The following is a 22,705-nucleotide window of genomic DNA, read 5'->3' on the forward strand; positions in this document are numbered from 1 at the left end:
ACATGCTTTTTGCAATACCCCCAAAATCCCCAATCACGTATGTCTGAGTGTAACCTAACGTAGCAGGCGTAAAATAAACTAGTCTGAGTGCAATACTTGAGATGACTTGTAGCACAGCAGACTGCACTTTAGTCCTAGTTGTCATGGTATCCACCAAGCGGCGCTTGTGATCTCCAGATAAACCTCGGCGGTCTCTCCCTCGAGCTCAACTCTCCGTGCCGCTATTGCTGCAAATGTATATAGAAGATCGAGTTACAAGTACGCCCCATCTTTAAACTCAGTCTATGCGCAGTTAGCCGAAGGACAACAGGACAGGCAAGATACGTCCTGTGTCAGCAGTCAGACAAGGGTCAACGCCTATGTAAGTTTCCTTCGTTCCTAAAACACTAATTTCAATGCATTTAACTAGCTAAAAGTTAATAGGCTAGGCTAAGCGTTTTGGATACAAAGATAACGCTGAATCCCGAGTTCGGATTTGTGAGCAACATGTTGCTATTGTAAAGGCTACATTCTCAGCCGCTGGCGCGGTAAATGTTGCGACGGTATCTGTATTATTTTTCACAGCCTATAATATTATACTTTTATAGTTTTGTGGGAATGTTTCAAGGACTTTGGGTGGTTTCGATCGCTGTCACAACATTATCCAACTTTTTTGGCTTCTCTTATAACGTCGGAAACCTGTTGATTCAGTGTCCCGAAGAATAGATGGAGAAGAAGGAGGAGTTGAGAAAAGCGGATTGTATTCCTTGCCTTCTCAGTAGCCGAGACAAGCTTCAAAATAATACCATGCAAATTCATAAACAGACACTTATACAAACACAGTTCAGTTTGAAAAACATGGCTTGAGTGAGCGGTGAACGAAAACTATGCCATAGCGGGGTTATGATAATGAATAATCGGGCTATGGCTTGCAAAACCAACATCGAGAAACCGTTATCCATTCGCGCGTTTCGGCTAGGGCTAGGCTAACTGTTTGTCCAAACCTTGTGATAGGCCCTGCATAAAACGTGAAGTTGTTTTCATGTTGGTTTCAAATTCGTTTTTATATTGGGAGACAACATTTGCTATTGTCTGTAAAAAGTGCATTGACGTTTCCTGTTATGAAGCCAACTGATGATGCCATCCGAATAGGCTATTCAGCATATGCACTTGCACCTAATTATTAGGCTAATATGGGATTTAAACAAATGAAATAATGTGCCAACAACTAAGATCATCCTTCATACCGCTTCTTAATGGATGAATGCAATTAAATAAATAAAATATGTAGCGATGTGCTTGCATAGCCTATGGCTGGAGTGGGTATGACTACGTTACAACTACAGAGCATTTGGTGAGACGATTTACTCTAGTCCATAAATATGCTATATTAAACATCCAGGATTTGTACATTATTGTATCTTGATGAATAAAAAGTGTTCCAATATAAAATGAAACATCTGTCATTTTATTCACATTAGAACATTGACTTCACCTCCATCACTTAAACTTTAAATTTTAAAAGTTACCATTCCTGTGCTTGGTATGGTAACACAAATAACTTTTTTTTCTGAATGTGTTAATGAATACTTGATTTACGGTAACTGAGAAGTGATATGGCTATTGGTTAGGCTACTGAGCATAGAAGCAGAACATATTTATTTAATTAATGATCACACGATCAAAAACAACAAAACGATGACGTGACAGTCAATGGTCAAACACAAACCAACACGAACAAGAAACCACAATGAATGAATGCCTAACGGCTACCTAAGTATGACTCCCAATCAGAGACAACGAGCTACAGCCGTCTCTGATTGGGAACCAACCTGGCCAACATAGATATACAACAACTAGAACCAACACATGAAAACTCACACCCCTGGCTCAACATACTAGAGTCCCCAGAGCCAGGGCGTGACAGTACCCCCTAAAGGCGCGGACTCCGACCGCGCCAACCATACCACAGGGGAGGGACCGGGTGGGCACTCCGCCTTGGCGGCGGATCCGGCTCGGGCATGATCCCCACTCGCTCTCTAACCCCCCAAAGTACCCCTGGTCCGGTCTGGCCCTGCTGACCGGAGCTGGACTGCACACTGGTGGAGCGGATTGCTCTAGCTCCGCGCGTGAAGCAGCTGACCCGTGCTGAACCAGGCACTAGTGGAACAGGCACGGGCTGTGCCGGACTGACGACGCACACCACTGGCTTGGTGTGGGGGAGCAGGAACGGCCCGAGCCGGAGCTGACGAAACGCACCCCTGACTTGGTGCGGGGAGCAGGAGCGGGCCGAACCGGGCTGACGAAACACACCACTGACTTGGTGCGGGGAGCAGGAACGGGCCGAGCCGGGCTGACGAGCGCACCACCGACTTGGTGCGGGGAGCAGGAACGGGCGCGCCCGGGCTGACGAAGCGCACCACTGACTTGGTGCGGGGAGCAGGAACGGGCCGAGCCGGGCTGACGACGCCGCACCATTGGCCTGGTGCGGGAGCAGGAACAGGCCGGACCATACTGGGGACACACACCACTGGTCCTACGCAGGATCTGGAATGGGCCGGACCGGACTGGTAACACACCCCAGTACCTCTCGCCGTGCCTCTACACCTTCCATCCCCTCTTCGACCAGTGGCCCCCGTAACCTGGCGGCCTCCTCTGCCAACCCGCTGGGCCGCTCTGCCGCGGTCTCCTGCTGGCCCGTCGTCCCACGGCGTTAGCCCCCTAAAAAAATTTCTGGGCGTCTCTCCTACCCGTGGACCAGGTCTCCATGTCCCTCGCCAGCCTTTCGCCCTTCTGCTTCCATGTCAAGCCCTTCTCTTCCCCACCCGGCTTGACCCAGTCGAGGAGGCGAAGGAGATCTGCTAGAGATCTCCCTGGCGATGGCTCCTGGACACGCTGCTTGGTCCAGTCTTGGTGGTTTCTTCTGTCACGCTCGTCGGGAACAGAGGAGGACCAAGGCGCAGCGTTGAATGCGAACATATTTATTTAATTAATGATCACACGATCAAAAACAACAAAACGATGACGTGACAGTCAATGGTCAAACACAAACCAACACGAACAAGAAACCACCAAGACTGGACCAAGCAGCGTGTCCAGGAGGCCGCCAGGTTACGGGGGCCACTGGTCGAAGAGGGGATGGAAGGTGTAGAGGCACGGCGAGAGGTACTGGGGTGTGTTACCAGTCCGGTCCGGCCCATTCCAGATCCCTGCGTAGGACCAGTGGTGTGTGTCCCCAGTACGGTCCGGCCTGTTCCTGCTCCCCGCACCAGGCCAATGGTGCGCTCGTCCAGCCCGGCTCGGCCCGTTCCTGCTCCCCGCACCAAGTCAGTGGTGCGCTCGTCAGCCCGGCTCGGCCCGTTCCTGCTCCCCGCACCAAGTCAGTGGTGCGCCCGTCAGCCCGGCTCGGCCCGTTCCTGCTCCCGCACCAAGTCAGTGGTGCGCCCGTCAGCCCGGCTCGGCCCGTTCCTGCTCCCGCACCAAGTCAGTGGTGCACTCGTCAGCCCGGCTCGGCCCGTTCCTGCTCCCGCACCAAGTCAGTGGTGCGCTTCGATCAGCCCGGCTCGGCCCGTTCCTGCTCCCCGCACCAAGTCAGTGGTGCGTTTCGTCAGCCCGGTTCGGCCCGCTCCTGCTCCCCGCACCAAGTCAGGGTGCGTTTAGCAGCCCGGCTCGGGCCGTTCCTGCTCCCCACACCAAGCCAGTGGTGTGCGTGCGTCAGTCCGGCACAGCCCGTGCCTGTTCCACTGGTGCCTGGTTCAGCACGGGTCAGCTGCTTCACGCCGGAGCTAGAGCAATCCGCTCCACCAGTGTGCAGTCCAGCTCCGGTCAGCAGGGCCAGACCGGACCAGGGGTACTTTGGGGGGTTAGAGAGCGAGTGGGGATCATGCCCGGAGCCGGATCCGCCGCCAAGGCGGAGTGCCCACCCGGTCCCTCCCCTGTGGTATTTGGTTGGCGCGGTCGGAGTCCGCGCCTTTAGGGGGGGGGTACTGTCACGCCCTGGCTCTGGGGACTCTAGTATGTTGAGCCAGGGTGTGAGTTTTCATGTGTGTTGATTCTAGTTGGTGTATATCTATGTTGGCCAGGGTGGCTCCCAATCAGAGACGGCTGTAGCTCGTTGTCTCTGATTGGGAGTCATACTTAGGTAGCCGTTAGGCATTCATTCATTGTGGTTTCTTGTTCGTGTTGGTTTGTGTTTGACCATTGACTGTCACGTCATCGTTTTGTTGTTTTTGATCGTGTGATCATTAATTAAATAAATATGTTCGCATTCAACGCTGCGCCTTGGTCCTCCTCTGTTCCCGACGAGCGTGACAACACTTGCCTGTTATAGACCTAACATGTATAGTAAATGACTTTGCTAAGGCCACACAGATGCCTGACGGAGACAAACATGTCACAAAGCCATTGCCAATGTCAATTAAGGCCCCATGAATGGCAATTGGCAGATGTTAAACCCTCAATAAGAGCATTAGTTCAAATACAAATACAAAGTCCCCAGCAAACTGCATGTGCCTAGTAAAGACCCTACTTATTGTTGTAGTATTGTAGCACTGGCATGAAACATTGTTCTGCAGTGCAGCAGCTCTCCACTGAAGAAGTTAAACAATTCTCCAGGTAAAAACGGGTACTTTATATAATGTCATCTGAATGTATGAAAATTCAGAGTGGGCTGCTGAGATATTTTAAAGGTCTACTGTCAGTCAGTATGAACACACTGGCCTGAGTGTACTTGGATATAGACATTGAATAAGTAAGTAGCTTATGTGATAATGATTGACAAAAGTAGCATTGCAACAACACTCGTCATGGTTTGATGTTGATGTCGTATTCATTAGGAGGGTGTGTAACACAGATATGTGTATTTTGCAGGCCTTGACTACACTCTCTGGTTGATGGGCAGCTATCACATCTACCGGGAATAAAATAGATGATTGAGACAATGGGTAAGTGATCAGTCAATTTGTGATATGTCAAAGAAAGAAAAGTGTTGATTGCTAATGTTGTCTGTTATGTGGAAGGTCTCACCAGATGAAAAGAGTGAGAGGTGGTAATTTTTCGATGAAGAAAGTGAATTTAATTGATGTTATTATGTATTTAGATAATATGTTACTCCCCATCTCCCCATCTCCCATCCAAACAGAAAGAATCCTGACTTGGCCTCTGTTATTGTAAAATCACCCTATGTCTCTAACAAACTCAGAGTCTGAGGAGAATCCTTGTTATTAATGCTCAAACACTCAGAAAACAACTACAAAATACCTCGAAAGGTACAAGCTGTTAACAGAGAAATGTTTCTGTCAAGACTCCCGTATTATTGGTTTGTTTACTGTCTCTGCTCAATGAGGTACATTTTTGTAGGATCTTAATTTGACCTATATTGTCACAGCAAAATAATCCTGCAGCAACAGAATTTGAACGTTTAGTCAATAATATTGCTTGATCAGTGGTTAGACTATTAGCTGGACAAAAGTAGGCTACATGAAAAGTGCAATACTGTTAATATAACCGTGTGTTAGTGTGGGTTTTCAGTCACGAAGCTCATCTGCATTTCCTGCGGTGCAGAAAAATTCTCAGCAACAGAAGAGTGATCAAATTAAGGTTCTACATCTGTAGGCTAGCTCTCAGAATGAACAGTGCTTTGGAACTTGTGCACACCCTATTACGTGTTAGTCACAGTCCGCGGGCCTCGGAAATTGTCCCGTCCTCCTGCACCAGAGGACGTCAAACCCATCCTCGGCTAACAAGCTGCTCTGGGGAGGCGAGAGAAGCAAGGTAGGCGAGTAGGCTTGAGTTCTTCGATTGTGGAGCTTATGCAGAGTCCAGCAAGCAAACTGGAGGGCCTTTTTTCTCTGGTTGCCCATTCCGGGCCTGTGAGTCTCTCTGCCAAGCCAAAGCTAACAGCGAATCATTGTTATTCTGAATGACAACATCAGTTTCTTTTTATTTTATTTTTTATTCTGGTGCAGATCAAATTAAATGTTAAATCAAATAAATTTTTATTTGTCACGTGCTTCATAAACAACAGGTGTGGACTAACAGTAAAATGCTTACTTACAGGCCCTCCCCAACAGGGCAGAGAGAAAGAAAATAGATAAATAATAGAAATAAAACACGTAATAATAAAAGTAATAATAGATACACAATGACTAACGATAACTTGACGATATACAACTGGTACTGTGCAGGGGTATGAGGACATTGATGTAGATATAGTGCATTCGGAAAGTATTCAGACCCCTTGGGTTTTTGCACATTTTGTTACGTTACAGCCTTGATTAAATATTCACATAAATCTACACACAATACACCATAATGACGAAGCAAAAACAGGTTTTTAGAAATTCTAACACATTTATTAAAAATAAAAAACAGAAAAAACCTTATTTAAATAAGTATTCAGACCCTTTGCTATGAGACTCGAAATTGAGCTCAGGTGCATCCTGTTTTCATTGATCATCCTTGAGATGTTTCTACAACTTGATTGGAGTCCACCTGTGGTAAATTCAATTGATTGGACATGATTTGGAAAGGCACACACCTGTCTATATAAGGTCCCACAGTTGACAGTGCATGTCAGAGCAAAAACCAAGCCATGAGGTCGAAGGAATTGTCCGTAGAGCTCCGAGACAGGATTGTGTCGAGGCACAGATCTTGGGAAGGGTACCAAAACATTTCTGCAGCATTGAAGGTCCCCAAGAACACAGTGGCCTCCATCATTCTTAAATGGAAGAAGTTTGGAACCACCAAGTCTCTTCCTAGAGCTGGCCACCAGGCCAAACTGAGCAATCGGGGTAGAAGGGCCTTGGTCAGGGAGGTGACCAAGAACCCGATGGTCACTCTGACAGAGCTCCAGAGTTTCTTCTGTGAAGATGGGAGAACCTTCCAGAAGGACAAACATCTCTGCAGCACTCCACCAATCAGGCCTTTATGGTAGAGTGGCCAGACGGAAGCCACTCCTCAGTAAAAGGTACATGACAGCCCACTTGGAGTTTGCCAAACGGCACCTAAAGACTCTCAGACCATGAGAAACAAGATGCTCTGGTCTGATGAAACCAAGATTGAACTCTTTGGCCTGAATGCCAAGCGTCACGTCTGGAGGAAACCTGGCACCGTCCCTACGGTGAAGAATGGTGGTGGCAGCGTCATGCTTTGGGGATGTTTTTCAGCGGCAGAGACTGGGAGATTAGTCAGGATCGAGGGAAAGATGAACGGAGCAAAGTACAGAGAGATCCTTGATGAAAACCTGCTCCAGAGCGCTCAGGATCGCAGACTGGGGTGAAGGTTCACCTTCCACCAGGACAACGACCCTAAGCACACAGCCAAGACAACGCAGGAGTGGCTTCGGGACAAGTCTTTGAGTGGCCCAGCCAGAGCCCGGACTTGAACCCGATCGAACATCTCTGGAGAGACCTGAAAATAGCTGTGCCGCGATGCTCCCCATCCAACCTGACAGAGCTTGAGAGGATCTGCAGAGAAGAATGGGAGAAACTCACCAAATACAGGTGTGCCAAGCTTGTAGCGTCATACCCAAGAAGACCAAAGGTGCTTCAACAAAGTACTGAGTAAATGGTCTGAATACTTATGTAAATGTAATATTTCAGTTTTTTCTATTTTTATAAATTAGCCAAAATGTATAAAAACCTGTTTTTGCTTTGTCATTATGGGGTATTGTTTGTAGATTGATGAGGGGAGAAGAAACTAACAATTGAATCCATTTTAGAATAAGGCTGTAACATAACAAAATGAGGAAAAAGTCAAGGGGTCTGAACACTTCCCGAATGCACTGTATGTACATATAGCTAGGAATAAAGTCACAGATAATAAACAGTAGCAGCAGCGTATGTGATGACTAAAGAAAGTTTGTGCAAAAAGGGTAAATGCAGATTGTCCAGGTAGCTATTTTGTTAACTATTTAACTAACTATTTAGTAGTCTTATGGCTTGGGTGTAGAAGCTGTTTAGGGTCCTGTTGGTTCCAGACTTGGTGTATCAGTACTGCTTGCCGTGCGGTAGCTGAGATAACAGTCTATGACTTGGGTGGCTGGAGTCTTTGACCATTTTTAGGGCCTTCCTCTGACACCGCCTGGTATAGAGGTCCTGGATGGCAGGGAGCTAGGCCCCAGTGATGTACTGGGCTGTACGCACTACCTTGCGGTTGGATGCCAAGTAGTTTCCATACCAAGCGGTAATGCAGCCAGTGCGGATGTTGCCTGTAATCCATGGCTTCTGGTTGGGATATGTACATACGGTCACTGTGGGGACGACATCGTTGATGCACTTATTAATGAAGCCGGTGACTGATGTGGTAAACTGCTCAAAGCCATCGGATGAGTCCCGGAACCTATTCCAATCTGTGCTAGTGAAACAGCTCTGTAGCTTAGCGTCTGCTTCCTTGGACCACTTCCATATTGAGCGTGTCACTGATACTTCCTGTTTGAGTGTTTGCTTGTAAGCAGGAATCAGGAAGATAGAGTTCTGGTCAGATTTGCCAAATGGAGGGCGAGGGAGAGTTTTGTATGCATCTCTGTGTTTGGAGTAAAGGTGATAAAGAGCAAAGCTCATAGCTACATGATTCTGATTTTCTAAGCTTTGTTGAGCAGTGGTCGACCTTAGCTAAGCCTCGGATGGTTGACGTGTGATTTACTGTCTCCTCTCTCTCTCTCTCTCTCTCTCTCTCTCTCTCTCTCTCTCTCTCTCTCTCTCTCTCTCTCTCTCTCTCTCTCTCTCTCTCTCTCTCTCTCCTTCCCAATGAATCATTGACATAGTGCTTCTCACATTAGCAAGCATGTTTGGTTCCGTGTGTCAACGGGAGCATGGGTTACTCAGATAAAGATAAAAACTTTAGAAGTCTGCCATAGACTTCACATTCTCAGCAAAACATCCTGAATAAACACTGACAACAAATTAGGAACACTTGGATTAAACTGACAGAATGTTTTAGAGAAGCTGAAGGGGGAATGTCAATAGCTATCCCCCTTCCACTTCTCTCCACATGGCTGCCGCCCCATGCTGTCACTGAACTATGTGATGCTTTGCAGATACCCAGCGTGCCTTGCAGGCAGTGGAGCGTCTCCAGGCCAAGCTGAAGGAGAGGGGGGAGGTCCCCACCGAGGAGAAGCTCAGCCTGCTCAAGTCGGTGCTCCAGAGCCCCCTGTTCCACCAGATTCTGGCCCTGCAGAAGTCTGTCCAGCTCCTCAAAGATCAGGTGGGTAAGACCAGGTCTCTCTTGGGGGTTGGGACATAGGATCACTAAGTTCACTAAGCAGGATCACTCAGGATCAGTTAAGTAACTTTGATGAACAATATAAAAAATAGATCTTGATTTTCTGGTTTATTGTCAGGAAACCTAAACTTGGGTTGTTGGGAGTGGCGAGTCAATTTAAATGTAAACTGGGCTGTTTTATCCAAGATGTGGATGTGGATATGGGTTAAAGGGTTCACCCAAATTACAAAATTACATATAACAGCAATCCGTGCTTGGGTTTTGTTTTTGTAATTTGGGTGAACTATCCCTTTAAGAATGAGGGTTAGGGTAGCCATCATTCTAACCCTTACAGGGGGTCATAAACATGACCCAATAAAGTAAACAGACTTAACCTCATCCCATCTCTTGTTTCAACTCCCTAACTGGTCTTTAAGTTTTTGTCTACATTGTAGATACATGTGTTAAAGGGATAGCGGCAGACCCAGCTTGTCTTTTTGCAAATATTTCACTGCCTATTCACTAGCTTGACCACAGGATTGACCAAGTATGGTCTTTGCTGCAACATTATTATTATGTCTAGGAGTTGGAATGAAGGAAATTACTACTACTTATTTCAGTCTTGATTTGGTCTGCGTTGAATCCAAATCAAATTATTCTCAGTTTTGGCTTGCCTCCAGACAGACATTTTTTTTCTCTCTCAAATTATGTATTACTGTGGGCATATTGCAGTCAGAGTTCATCTGGGCACTTCTAATAAGGTTATATAAGCAGACGCTGCCAGCCAAAGCCAAAAGGCCTCCTTGACTTATCCAGGGCCCATGAGAAATTGAGATTTCTTTTGCCCAAGAAAGAGCTCTTGTTAGGTCACTGTGGATGTATGCGAATGGGCCAGGGTGAGTGCTTGAGACAGAGAGAGAAAGTATGTGAGCCATGCTGTGGGAGGAAAGATGCTGCTACAGCTTGTATTTTTTTCACCCCTGAAGGAATTCAGATTATAAAATCCTTGCAGACATTTTTTTGTGTGCCGGTGCTTTATAGTTCATTTCAGCAGTGTCACATTCTTATGCACAATGTAACAACCCAATCCACACAGTATATAATGGTTAACGGTGTGTGTGTGGCATGCTAATCTATTGCTCTTCCACCCTAATGTTTTCAAGCTAAAATAAATGTGCAATGGAGTCTATGTTTATAGATAAAGCGAATCAAAGAAAACAACATAAAAAAACGTTAAATCATTGAAGTTCAAATTAGTGGAACAGAGATTAAGCTGAGTGCTTGCGATACAAAGAGACTTGCCGGCTTCATTGGGCGAAACCAATTTGCAGGAAAGATGCAGTTACTGTTTTTGTTGTCAGTCGAACCCTAGACCCACATACAGTCTGTCTGTCTACTCCAGCCAGTAGGGCCTAGAACTGTTGGTGTCGCTATGGCGACAGGGCCTGCTCGCAAAAGAGAGAGGCCGCCGCCATGTGAAGTGGGGCAGAAACAATTTCTTAAATGTGCAAAAAGCAAACTGGAACTTTAATCCTCTTAGCTCGGCTGGCTAACATAGCTTGTGAATGGGACAGCAACTTGGGCGCTATGCTAATTTAGCCTAGACTGCATCGTTTTTCAGTTTATAAAGGCTAAAACCTCACCATATAGGTTACTGGCTGGATGATATGTCAGCTAGTGTGTCAACAATGCTTCTTCAATATGCTAAGCACACAATTACAAGTTCAAAAGGGCAAACGAAACCGAGGATGCTATATTTCAAACAAAGTGCTAATGAAGCGTTAGTTATACATTGCTAGTACTTTTGGATCACATTCAAACTAATCATAAACAAACATTAGCGCCAACAAGAAAATTATATTAAAAACATGGTTTTACACAGTGTCTAATTCATATAATCCATTAGTCACAGAAACACAGTGGTTGCAGCCCCTTTAATGAATAACATATCAAAGCATCCAGATGGCTATGATGTTTATATTGCATTGGAAGCAGAGTCATTGTTGGAACAGCTAAAAAGCTATTATCCCTGAAGGATTAGACTACTATAGATCCAGCTAATCATGGTTGGGTAACGAGCTGGCCCGCCTCCGACACTCCTAGGCTCCTAGACTTAGTTAGATTTAGGGAATTCACAAAATTAGCCTCTGTTTATTTTAACAGCAGTGATGGCAGGTTTTTGGTTAGAACTTGATTGGATCAGCTTGTGTAGCCTCATTTAGGATATTTTGGATATTAGTTCTACTCAATGCAATGCATGTAACAAAATGTGACAAGTGAACATGGTTTGTGTTGATATATCCAAAATAGAGCTGTAATTTTGTGGATTAAGTCTGTTTCTGGATATATGTATAATTCCTACTGTCACTTGGTTACAGTGTGTGATAATCAATCAACTGCTACAAATTCAAAATATTACAGCCACAGCTTTTAGCAGCAGATGTTTTTCATACAGAATTTAGATAGTTTACAGAATTTACATAGTTCAAGATTGCCTATATCAAAATGTTGCGAAACACTGCGGTCTTGAATGCATCCCTTGTTGACTGTATTTCCATTCATGGTTTCAGGGTGTTGTCACATCAACATTTGGCGGTGACCTGAGTGAATGCTACACAACAACCCAGGCCAATGGTGGCCATCTTGCCTACCCAGAAGCCTCCGCTGGTACACAGATCAATGGGAAGCCGTCTCCTGAGGAGTTTGAGCACATCATTCGCTCCATGGCTCAGGTAAAGAAAACAAAAAAATATGTTTTATTGTCACGTACACCATATAGGTGTGGTGAAATGTGTTGTTTTAGTAGTACAGTGCCCCTGGAGCAAATTAGGGTTAAGTGCCTTGCTCAAGAGCACATCGACAGATTTTTCACCTTTTCCGCTCTGGTATTCGAACCAGCGACTTTTCAGTTACTGCCCCAATGTTCTAATGCTGGGCATACACTAAACAATGTTTGTAACCAAATGCTTCCTGTAGTTGTTGATCAGTCTCTCATATCACTGTGGAGGAATTTTGGCCCACTCTTGCATGCAGAACTGCTTTAACTCAGCGACATTTGTGGGTTTTCAAGCAGGAACTACTAGTTTCAAGTCCTGCCACAACATCTCAATTGGAGTAGGCCTGGACTTTTACTAGGCCATTTCAAAACTTCAAGTTTGTTGCTTTTTAGCCATTTTCCTGTAGACTTGATTGTGTGTTTTGGATCATAATCAGATAATTATACAGGAGAATGTCAGGCCATCCGTCTGTGAGCTGAAGCTGTAGTGCAGCTGGGTCATACAGCAAGACAATGATCCAAAACACACAATCAAGTCTACGTGAAAATTGCAAAAAAGCAAAAAGTTGACGTTTTGGATTGGCCTAGTAAAAGTCCAGACCTAATCCCAATTGAGATGTTGTGGCAGGACTTGAAACGAGCAGATCATGCTTGAAAACCCACAAATGTTGCTGAGTTACAGCAGTTCTGCATGCAAGAGTGGGCCAAAATTCCTCCACAGCGGCGTGAGAGACTGATCAACAACTACAGGAAGTGTTTGGTTGGAGTCATTGCAGCTAAAGTGTAAGGGGGCAATTACTTTTTCACACAGGGGCATTGGGTGTTGTATAACTTTGTTCATGAAATAAATTAAATAAGTATGTAATTGTTGTGTTATTTGTTCACTCAGGTTCCCTTTATCTAATATTAGGTTTTGGTTGAAGATCTGATAATGTTCAGTATCAAAAATATGCAAAAGTTGAGAAAATTAGAAAGGGGGCAAATACTTTTTCACTAAGAGGCATATATTTAATTATATAGTTGATTGTGTTTGTTTCTAATCTGACTTTACTTTTGCACAAATGCTGGCGGTGGTACTATTTCTGTAGAAATATCTCCAGAAATATCTCTTGATAATCACAAGCAAGGCTGGTTACACTCACAGTCAAGCTAGCTAAATATTCAAAGACATTCCAATACAAGTGCGCTCTACACTACACACTCTTGAGTGACTTCAAATAGACTTCAGAGGAGTGCGTGTGTCTTTGATGCCGCTGTGAGAGGGGGTGAGGGGAGTGCTAATGCTGAGTGTGTGTGTGTGTGTCTAGGGGCGCTACGTGACACACATGGAGTTGGTGAAGCCGCTGTCTGGGGGCCTAGGCTTCAGCGTGGTTGGTCTGAGGAGTGAGAACCGCGGGGAGCTGGGCATCTTCGTCCAGGAGATCCAGCCCGGGAGCGTGGCCCACTGGTATGGGAAAGTTAACAAGGGTCATTCCCAGCGGATAAATCTGGTTGAAATGATGTAATTATAACCAGAAACCCAGTTTCGGCCCAGTTTTGGCCCAGTTTTGGCCACAAGGTCAACAGTTGATTATCTAATGTTTTAGTATCTCCCCAAAACCATAGTTGGTGACTACTGACCCACGTCTTTTTCGACCTGGATCTTTTTATACAGTGAGATTATTCGCAGTTCTAAGATTTACAGCCCATCAGATAATCAGCTGTTGAAAATCAACTATTCAAGAATGGACTTTGTTACACTGAAGCTGCATCCTAATGAACTATGTTTGACTAGGGTAACAACTGAAGACTATAATTGATATCATGTAGCAGAATACATTTGACCAGAATACATTTGACCATGACATGTTTCCCTCACAAAATACATGTTTTATCTCAATGCAGTTTACCAATATAAATAATAAACAAATCAATGAGAATCATCCTGTTCCCACAGTGATGGGAAGCTGAAGGAGACAGACCAGATCTTGGCCATAAACGGTCAGCCCCTGGACCAGACAGTGACCCACCAGCAGGCCATAGGCATCCTGCAGAGAGCGTCTGAGTGCGTGCAGCTTACTGTGGCCAGAGGACCCATCCCTCAGCTGGCCAGCCCCGTGGTGTCCCGCACACCCTCCGCTGCCAGCACTCTGTCTGCCCACTCCAGCGCGGTGAGGAGAATGCACACAGAGGCTTGTGGAAGCGTACACATACATAAACACACTAGCACACACATACACACACAAACAATGAACGCACTCACATTCTGTACATATGCACACTAAGGTGTCCCACATTCCCGGGGGAGCTAGCGTCATGCATGACCACTCTAGTGTGATGAGGAACACACAGAAACAAATGCACCCCTCATACACAGGCAGTTGTATCATGTTAGCTCACCGGGGAACACACACACACACACACACACCACAATATTCAAATTCCGTCATTGAGCACTTACTTAGACATGCTTTGGCGACTGCTACGTTTTTTTTTAAACCTCCCATTTTGGGCTGGATGTGTCAATGTGTAGTTCATACATGCATAATCTATGAGCAGAATTACTGTCTTACCTCAATTGGCCACGAAATCCCTTGTTTGAAAGCGAGTGTCTTTCTGAAAGCTGTGCTGCGCCATTTTCCCTTCATTTTCCCCCATGTGGGCCAGCCCCTTAGCAATTCGAGTTCAATCAATGAGCTTCAGCCCCTTTGCCATTTGAGTGACAGCTAGCAAGAGGCACATGTGGCACCCACAGCAGAGCGAGAGAGAGGGCAATGACGTGGTGCACATATATGACGTAGTACGCAATTTATGGGGACCAATTTTGGGTCGTGAGCACTACTTTCAGAACTACTGGCTAAAAAGTATACAAATGTACTGGAGAATCTCTTTAAATTATTCATTTTAGCTCCTAGTAGAGCAAAGAGATTAAAGAGTGTATCTCCATTGAACCCTGTTCTATGTAGTTTTCTTTACATCCTTGCAGGTGGTTTCTGGAATGATGTTTCTTCATTTCCTCTTCATTAGTCCTTGTTGTTCTCCTTGCGGCCAACCTCTCTTTTACCCTGAGGGTTACACCCTATATATAGTATGAATCCTGCAATTAATGTTTTGAGGTCCATACAGTGCATTCGGAAAGTATTCAGACCTCTTGACTTTTTCAACATTTTGTTACATTACAGCCTTATCCTAAAATGTATTAAATTATTTTCCCTCATTAATCTACACACAATACCCCATAATGGCAAGGCAAAAACTGTCACGGTTCCCTAAGACAGAACCCAGAAGCAGACCAGGACAAGGAGAGTTGAACGAAGGTGAGGGTTTATTACAGATTCAAAAGGTGCAGAATAATCCAGGAGACGGAGCGGGTGGCGGAGATGAGTAGGTGGAGGTGAAGTGGCAGATTAAACGATGGCACGGCAGGGGTTGGGTGAAGGTTCCGGGAGAATGACTGTAGACAGAAAAAAACTGAGGTAAGTACAAGGCAGGTCAACAAGGTGCAAAACAACAAAACTAACGCTAGTACTAAGAGGCTGATACGCTGACAAAACATACTGTTAATGGCTAACGATCCGGCAGGGAATGGATGTTAGACCAGAGCCTAAGAAGGGTGATGATCAGGACCAGGTGTGCAGATTGCTGATGGGATGCAGGTGCGGAAATCAAGAGCGCTCCCCGGAGCGTTCCAGCACCCTCGGGAAACTGGAGATCACGAGCAGAACAACTAGACCACAGACAGGACCCGACTCAGACTGCCGGGATCGTTACAAAAACAGGTTTTTAGAAATGTTTGCAAATGTATTAAAAATAAAAAACAGAAATACCTTATTTACATAAGTATTCAGACTTTTTGCTATGAGACTCGAAATATAGCTCAGGTGCATACTGTTTCCATTGATCATCCTTGAGATGTTTCTACAACTTGATTGGAGTCCACCTGTGGTACATTCAATTGATTGGACATGATTTGGAAAGGCACACCTGTCTATATAAGATCCCACAGTTGACAGTGCAAGTCAGAGCAAAAACCAAGTCATGAGGTTGAAGGAATTGTCCGTAGACCTCCGAGACAGGATTGTGTTGAAGCACAGATCTGGAGAAGGGTACCAAAAAACTTCTGCAGCATTGAAGGTCCCCAAGAACACAGTGGCCTCCATCATTCTTAAATGAAGTTTGGAACCACCAAGACTCTTCCTAGAGCTGGCTGCCCGGCCAAACTGAGCAATTGGGGGAGAAGGGCCTTGGTCAGGGAGGTGACCAAGAACCCGATGGTCGATCTGACAGAGCTGCAGAGTTCCTCTGTGGAGATGGGAGAACCTTCCAGAAGGACAACCATCTCTGCAGCACTCCACCAATCAGGCCAGACGGAAGCCACTCCTCAGTAAAAGGCACGACTACCCGCTTGAAGTTTGCCAAGAGGCACCTAAAGGGCTCTGACCATGAGAAACAAGATTCTCTGATCTGATGTTACCAAGATTGAACTCTTTGGCCTGAATGCCAAGCGTCACATCTGGAGGAAACCTGGCACCATCCCTACGGTGAGGCATGGTGGTGGCAGCATCATGCTGTGGGGATGTTTTTTAGCGGCAGGGACTGGGAGACTAGTCAGGATCGAGAGAAAGATGAACGGAGCAAAGTACAGAGAGATCCTTGGTATAAACCTGCTCCAGAACGGACTGGGGCGAAGGTTCACCTTCCAACAGGACAACGACCCTAAGACAACGCAGCAGTGGCTTCGGAACAAGTCTCTGAATGTCCTTGAGTGGCCCAGCCAGAGCCCCGAACCCGATCTAACATCTCTGGAGAGACCTGAAAATAGCTGTGCAGCGACGCTCCCCATCCAACCTGACAGAGCTTGAGAGGATCTGCAGAGAAGAATGGGAGAAACTCCCCAAATACAGGTGTGCCAAGCTTGTAGCGTCATACCCAAGAAGACTAAAGGCTGTAATCGCTGCTAAAGGTGCTTCAACAATGTACTGAGTAAAGGGTCTGAATACTTATGTAAATGTATATTTCCGTTTGTCTTTTTTTTGTAAATTAGCAAAAATGTCTAAAAACCTGTTTTTGCTTTGTCATTATGGGGTATTGTGTGTAGATTGATGAGAAAAAGAAACAATTTAATCCATTTTAGAATAAGGCTGTAACGGAACAAAGTGGAAAAAGTCAAGGGGTCTGAATACTTTCCAAATGCACTGTATCTGACCCTACTCTCTGTGTCCCTCCTTAGGCCCACTGGAATCATGTGGAGACCATCGAGCTGGTCAACGACGGGACAGGCCTGGGCTTTGGCATTGTGGGAGGAAAGAACACTGGTGTCATTGTCAAAACCATCCTGCCTGGAGGCATCGCTGATCAGGTGACTTCAATGTCATGGATGCACCACACATTGGTATTTAGAGGATGTGAAAGCAGGAAGCTTGGTTTTTGGAAGACATACCTACTAGTAATAACCAGTGACTTTTCTACTGTACTTTGTCCTTAGGATGGGCGTCTGCACAGTGGGGACCACATCCTCACGATTGGGGACACTGACCTTTATGGCATGGGCAGTGAACAGGTGGCTCAGGTACTGAGACTAGGCTCAGTCTTGTATTGAATTGACTACAGATAATAAGACTTGACAAAAACGTGTACATTTTATCCCCTTTGTCCTAATTTTTCTATAGTTCTTTACAGTATTGCCCTCAGGGACAAGTACACTGTTTACTGTGTAGTGCTGATCTCAGTTGTATTGTGATTGGTCCAGGTACTGAGGCAGTGTGGTAACAGAGTGAAGCTGGTCATCACCAGAGGCCCTCCAGAGGAGACCTCCACCGTCACAATGGCGTTGCCCACTGTCACAGAGCAACAGGTACCACATGCACATGTTCTCTGTACAGCAGACACAAGACAATTGTGTGTGGGTGGGTCGGTGGTTGCGTGGGTAGGGGAGGAAGGGGGGAGGATTGGAGTGGTCTTATTAGGTTAGTTGAAATAGTATATTTACATATGACATAGCTGTCCATTATAGAGGGCACATGGTTCTGTCTGTTTTGTACTCTATTTGTGACACGTGACATCATCTGTGACTCCAAAAGGCTTAGAACTGGAATTCGCTGTCCATTACATTTACATTTACATTTACGTCATTTAGCAGACGCTCTTATCCAGAGCGACTTACAAATTGGTGCATTCACCTTATAGACAGTGGGATAACCACTTTACAATATGTTTTTTTTTTTTTCTTTGGGGTGGGGTAAGGGGGGGGTAGAAGGATTACTTTATCCTATCCCAGGTATTCCTTAAAGAGGTGGGGTTTCAAGTGTCTCCGGAAGGTGGTGAGTGACTCCGCTGTCCTGGCGTCGTGAGGGGAGCTTGTTCCACCATTGGGGTGCCAGAGCAGCGAACAGTTTTGACTGGGCTGAGCGGGAACTGTGCTTCCGCAGAGGTAGGGGGCCAGCAGGCCAGAGGTGGATGAACGCAATGCCCTCGTTTGGGTGTAGGGACTGATCAGAGCCTGAAGGTACGGAGGGTGCCGTTCCCCTCACAGATCCGTAGGCAAGCACCATGGTCTTGTAGCAGATGCGAGCTTCAACTGGAAGCCAGTGGAGTGTGCGGAGGAGCGGGGGTGACGTGAGAGAACTTGGGAAGGTTGAACAACAGACGGGCTGCGGCATTCTGGATGAGTTGTAGGGGTTTAATGGCACAGGCAGGGAGCCCAGCCAACAGCGAGTTGCAGTAATCCAGACGGGAGATGACAAGTGCCTGGATTAGGACCTGTGCCGCTTCCTGTGTAAGGCAGGGTCGTACTCTCCGAATGTTGTAGAGCATGAACCTACAGGATCGGGTCACCGCCTTGATGTTAGCGGAGAATGACAGGGTGTTGTCCATGGTCACGCCAAGGCTCTTTGCACTCTGGGAGGAGGACACAACAGAGTTGTCAACCGTGATGGCGAGATCATGGAACGGGCAGTCCTTCCCCGGGAGGAAGTGCATGTCCGTCTTGCCGAGGTTCAGCTTGAGGTGGTGATCCGTCATCCACACTGATATGTCTGCCAGACATGCAGAGATGCGATTCGCCACCTGGTTATCAGAAGGGGGAAAGGAGAAGATTAGTTGTGTGTCGTCTGCGTAGCAATGATAGGAGAGGCCATGTGAGGATATGATAGAGCCAAGTGACTTGGTGTATAGCGAGAATAGGAGAGGGCCTAGAACTGAGCCCTGGGGGACACCAGTGGTGAGAGCACGTGGTGTGGAGACAGATTCTCACCACGTCACTTGGTAGGAGATCGGTCAGGTAGGACGCAATCCAAGAGTGAGCCGTGCCGGAGATGCCCAACTCGGAGAGGGTGGAGAGGAGGATCTGATGGTTCACAGTATCAAAGGCAGCAGACAGGTCTAGAAGGACAAGAGCAGAGGAGAGAGAGTTAGCTTTAGCAGTGCGGAGAGCCTCCGTGACTCAGAGAAGAGCAGTCTCAGTTAAATGACCAGTCTTGAAACCTGACTGGTTTGGATCAAGAAGGTCATTCTGAGAGAGATAGCAAGAGAGTTGGCTAAAGACGGCACGCTCAAGAGTTTTGGAGAGAAAAGAAAGAAGGGATACTGGTCTGTAGTTGTTGACATCGGAGGGATCGAGTGTAGGTTTTTTGAGAAGGGGTGCAACTCTCGCTCTCTTGAAGACGGAAGGGACATAGCCAGCGGTCAAGGATGAGTTGATGAGCGAGGTGAGGTAAGGGAGAAGGTCACCGGAGATGGTCTGGAGAAGAGAGGAGGGGATAGGGTCAAGCGGGCAGGTTGTTCGGCGGCCGGCCGTCACAAGTCGCAAGATTTCATCTGGAGAGAGAGGAGAGAAAGAAGTCAAAGCATAGGGTAGGGCAGTGTGAGCAGGACCAGCAGTGTCATTTGACTTAACAAACGAGGATCGGATGTCGTCAACCTTCTTTTCAAAATGTTTGACGAAGTCATCCACAGAGAGGGAGGAGGGGGGGGAGGGGTATGAGGATTCAGCAGGGAGGAGAAGGTGGCAAAGAGCTTCCTAGGGTTAGAGGCAGATGCTTGGAATTTAGAGTGGATTATCACGCAGTATTAGCCTTTACCCTCATCAAATATTGGATAAGTTCCATGACTCACTGTCCCAAACTAGACAGTATATTCAGTCTCCATAACCTTGTTGCTTGATTCATCAAATAAATAACAACTCATCTGGCTGACAGTGATGATACATAGGTGAGGAATGCTTGTTGGGAAATTGGTAACAGCGCGTGGAATTGGGGGGATTCGGCCCCCGCGACTCACCCCCTCTACTGTGCTCTCTGTATGCCATTTTGTAGAATGTGGAAGCTGACTCACTCTTCCTCTGTCTCTTCACAGGGCTATGAGGAAGAGGAGGCTGAATCGTTCGACGTCGAGCTGACCAAGAACGCCCAGGGTCTGGGAATCACTATCGCCGGCTATGTGGGGGACAAAAATTCCGGTAAGATTTGGCTGTGCTGTTTAATAGACTTTTGTTTGATTTATTTTCTAATTGATTCACTCTGTTTGATGGAATGAAACCACTTGAGAAGGAATCGACTTTCAAGAGTCCCATAGAATGTCTGGAGCACTGAGCTATGTAGTGACACTGCCTCTCCTTGTGAAATGGTGAATGTTTCTGACTAGAACCATACACTGCAGATACGGTTTGTCAGTTAAAGGGTGTCTTTTGTACTGTATAAATGGTTCTGCTCGTTTTAGGAATGTTATTCACACATTGTCATTGTGTCTTTTTTTCAGAGCCCTCTGGTATTTTCGTGAAAAGTATAACTAAAGACAGTGCAGTAGAGCAAGATGGCCGCATCCATGTTGGGGACCAGATCATAGCCGTAAGTGTCTATTTTATATATTTTTACGGTCCTTTCTGACTCTATTGAACAGATAGAGGGAGTTCTGACTTTATTGAACAGATAGTTCTGACTTTATTCAACTGATAGAGTTCTGACTTTATTCAACAGATAGAGTTCTGACTTTATTAAACAAATAAAGTTCTGACTTTATTGAACAGATTAGATAGAGTTCTGACTTTATTCAACAGATAGAGTTCTGACTTTATTGAACAGAGAGAGAGAGTTCTGACTTTATTTAACAGATACAGAGAGTTCTGACTTTATTGAACAGAGAGAGAGAGTTCTGACTTTATTTAACAGATACAGAGAGTTCTGACTTAATTGAACAGATAGAGTTCTGACTTTATTGAACAGATAGAGAGAGTTCTGACTTTATTGAACAGATAGTTTTGACTTTATTGAACAGATAGAGAGAGATACAGTAAGTTGACAGTGGGGAAAGATAGAGGTTGTGCAGTAGGCAGGATTCGAACCTATGCCAACACTGTTTATGTGTGCTGGAAGCAGCGGCCCTAACCACTAGACCAGGCCACAATCCTCAACTTTTTAAATAATATGATATGTACATTTCAATTCCATTACAAAGTATAAAATAAAGTGTGTAGGGGTATCTCTCATTTTGGGTAATTTTGAGCTTTATCTATTTAGATCATGTGGGGAGAGTACGGCCCCACATTTGAATAATTTAGCTTCAGTGGAGAGCTATTATGTTCAGTGTTGTTTCTTGAATGGTATTGAGACACTGTTCCAATCATTACGCTAAATTGAGCAATTACAATGAATGCAAAACCCTTTCTGTGTTACAGCCTGATATGAAGCATGAGCAAATCTTCCATCATGTTTTCTTGTTGTTGGGTGCGATCATTTCTGTGTGTCTGCCTGTGTGTATGGGTGTGTACGCATCTGTGTGCTTGCTTGCCTGTTTGTGTGTTGTCCTATTGACTTGGATAGATGGCTCATGTGGCATAAAGTCTGTTTTAGCATGGACAAAGCCCTCAATGACAATGACCATGCTGGCAGAGAAGCCAATATGGCAAAGATGCAAAGAAGAGCCCTCTGTCCAACACTATGATGTATCCATCATCTTTACATTAATGATCGCCCCCTGCAGGTGGACGGTATGAACATCCAGGGCTACACCAACCAGCAGGCCGTGGAGGTGCTGAGACACACGGGCCAGACGGTTCACCTGAAGCTGGTCAGAAGAGGCTTCCGTCCAGAGGACATCCCACCCGCTGTGGTGCCCAGTGTGATCGTACTTCCACCAACCCCAGGGGGCAGAGACCCCACACTGGAGAGAACAGATGTTGCGGACACCACCGCTCAAGGTACCAGTGGACAAAGGGCGTGGGCCGTGTTCATTGGGCACGGAATGGAAGAAAACGGACTGAAACGGGGAGGGACTACCTTAGGGCTGTCCTCGACTAAAATATATATTGGTCGACGAGAATTGTCTGTTCATTCGACCAAACGATTGCTCGAAATTTTTAAACGTGTATATTTCCATATATAGACACACCCTATGTGTTTTAATAAAATCAACAATATGCACTGAGCTTGTCTGATGCTTTAAGCACACTGTTTGATGAAATAATTAAGACACACAAATGACTAGATTGTGCTAGGCTTGCTACACTGTGTGTGTGCTGTGTTATTAATTTCTTTACAGCTAGTGCCTGTGTGACTAGCACCTGTTGTCTCTCTCTCCTCCCTGCTGCAGCAACCACCACAGAACATCAACAGTGTTTATCGCGCAGTCCGTGTGGCTGAAGCTGCAACATAATTACAGCCATTTCTGACTGAAAAGTTATTTTACCGAAATCCTTCATTTCCTTCATTCTCTCAACCCTTACTCTCTTTACATGACACATGTAAGCATCGCATGCACTTGACCAATGGGGCCTGA

General features: G+C 45.8%; 1 protein-coding gene across 1 annotated transcript in view; it reads left to right on the forward strand.

The window, feature by feature from the left end:
• Positions 1-231: 231 nt before the first annotated feature.
• Positions 232-22,705, forward strand: part of LOC121572100 (multiple PDZ domain protein) — a 72,964-nt gene continuing 50,490 nt past the window's right edge. Inside the window, 12 exon segments of the mRNA XM_041884006.2 lie at positions 232-361; positions 4,849-4,922; positions 9,017-9,183; positions 11,751-11,912; positions 13,264-13,403; positions 13,893-14,106; positions 17,166-17,294; positions 17,421-17,504; positions 17,685-17,789; positions 20,288-20,390; positions 20,690-20,778; positions 21,911-22,127. Coding sequence (XP_041739940.2) covers positions 4,907-4,922; positions 9,017-9,183; positions 11,751-11,912; positions 13,264-13,403; positions 13,893-14,106; positions 17,166-17,294; positions 17,421-17,504; positions 17,685-17,789; positions 20,288-20,390; positions 20,690-20,778; positions 21,911-22,127 — 1,426 coding nt within the window. The 5' untranslated portion in view covers positions 232-361; positions 4,849-4,906.

Source organism: Coregonus clupeaformis, chromosome 8, assembly GCF_020615455.1.
Source record: "Coregonus clupeaformis isolate EN_2021a chromosome 8, ASM2061545v1, whole genome shotgun sequence".
Taxonomy (NCBI): domain Eukaryota; kingdom Metazoa; phylum Chordata; class Actinopteri; order Salmoniformes; family Salmonidae; genus Coregonus; species Coregonus clupeaformis.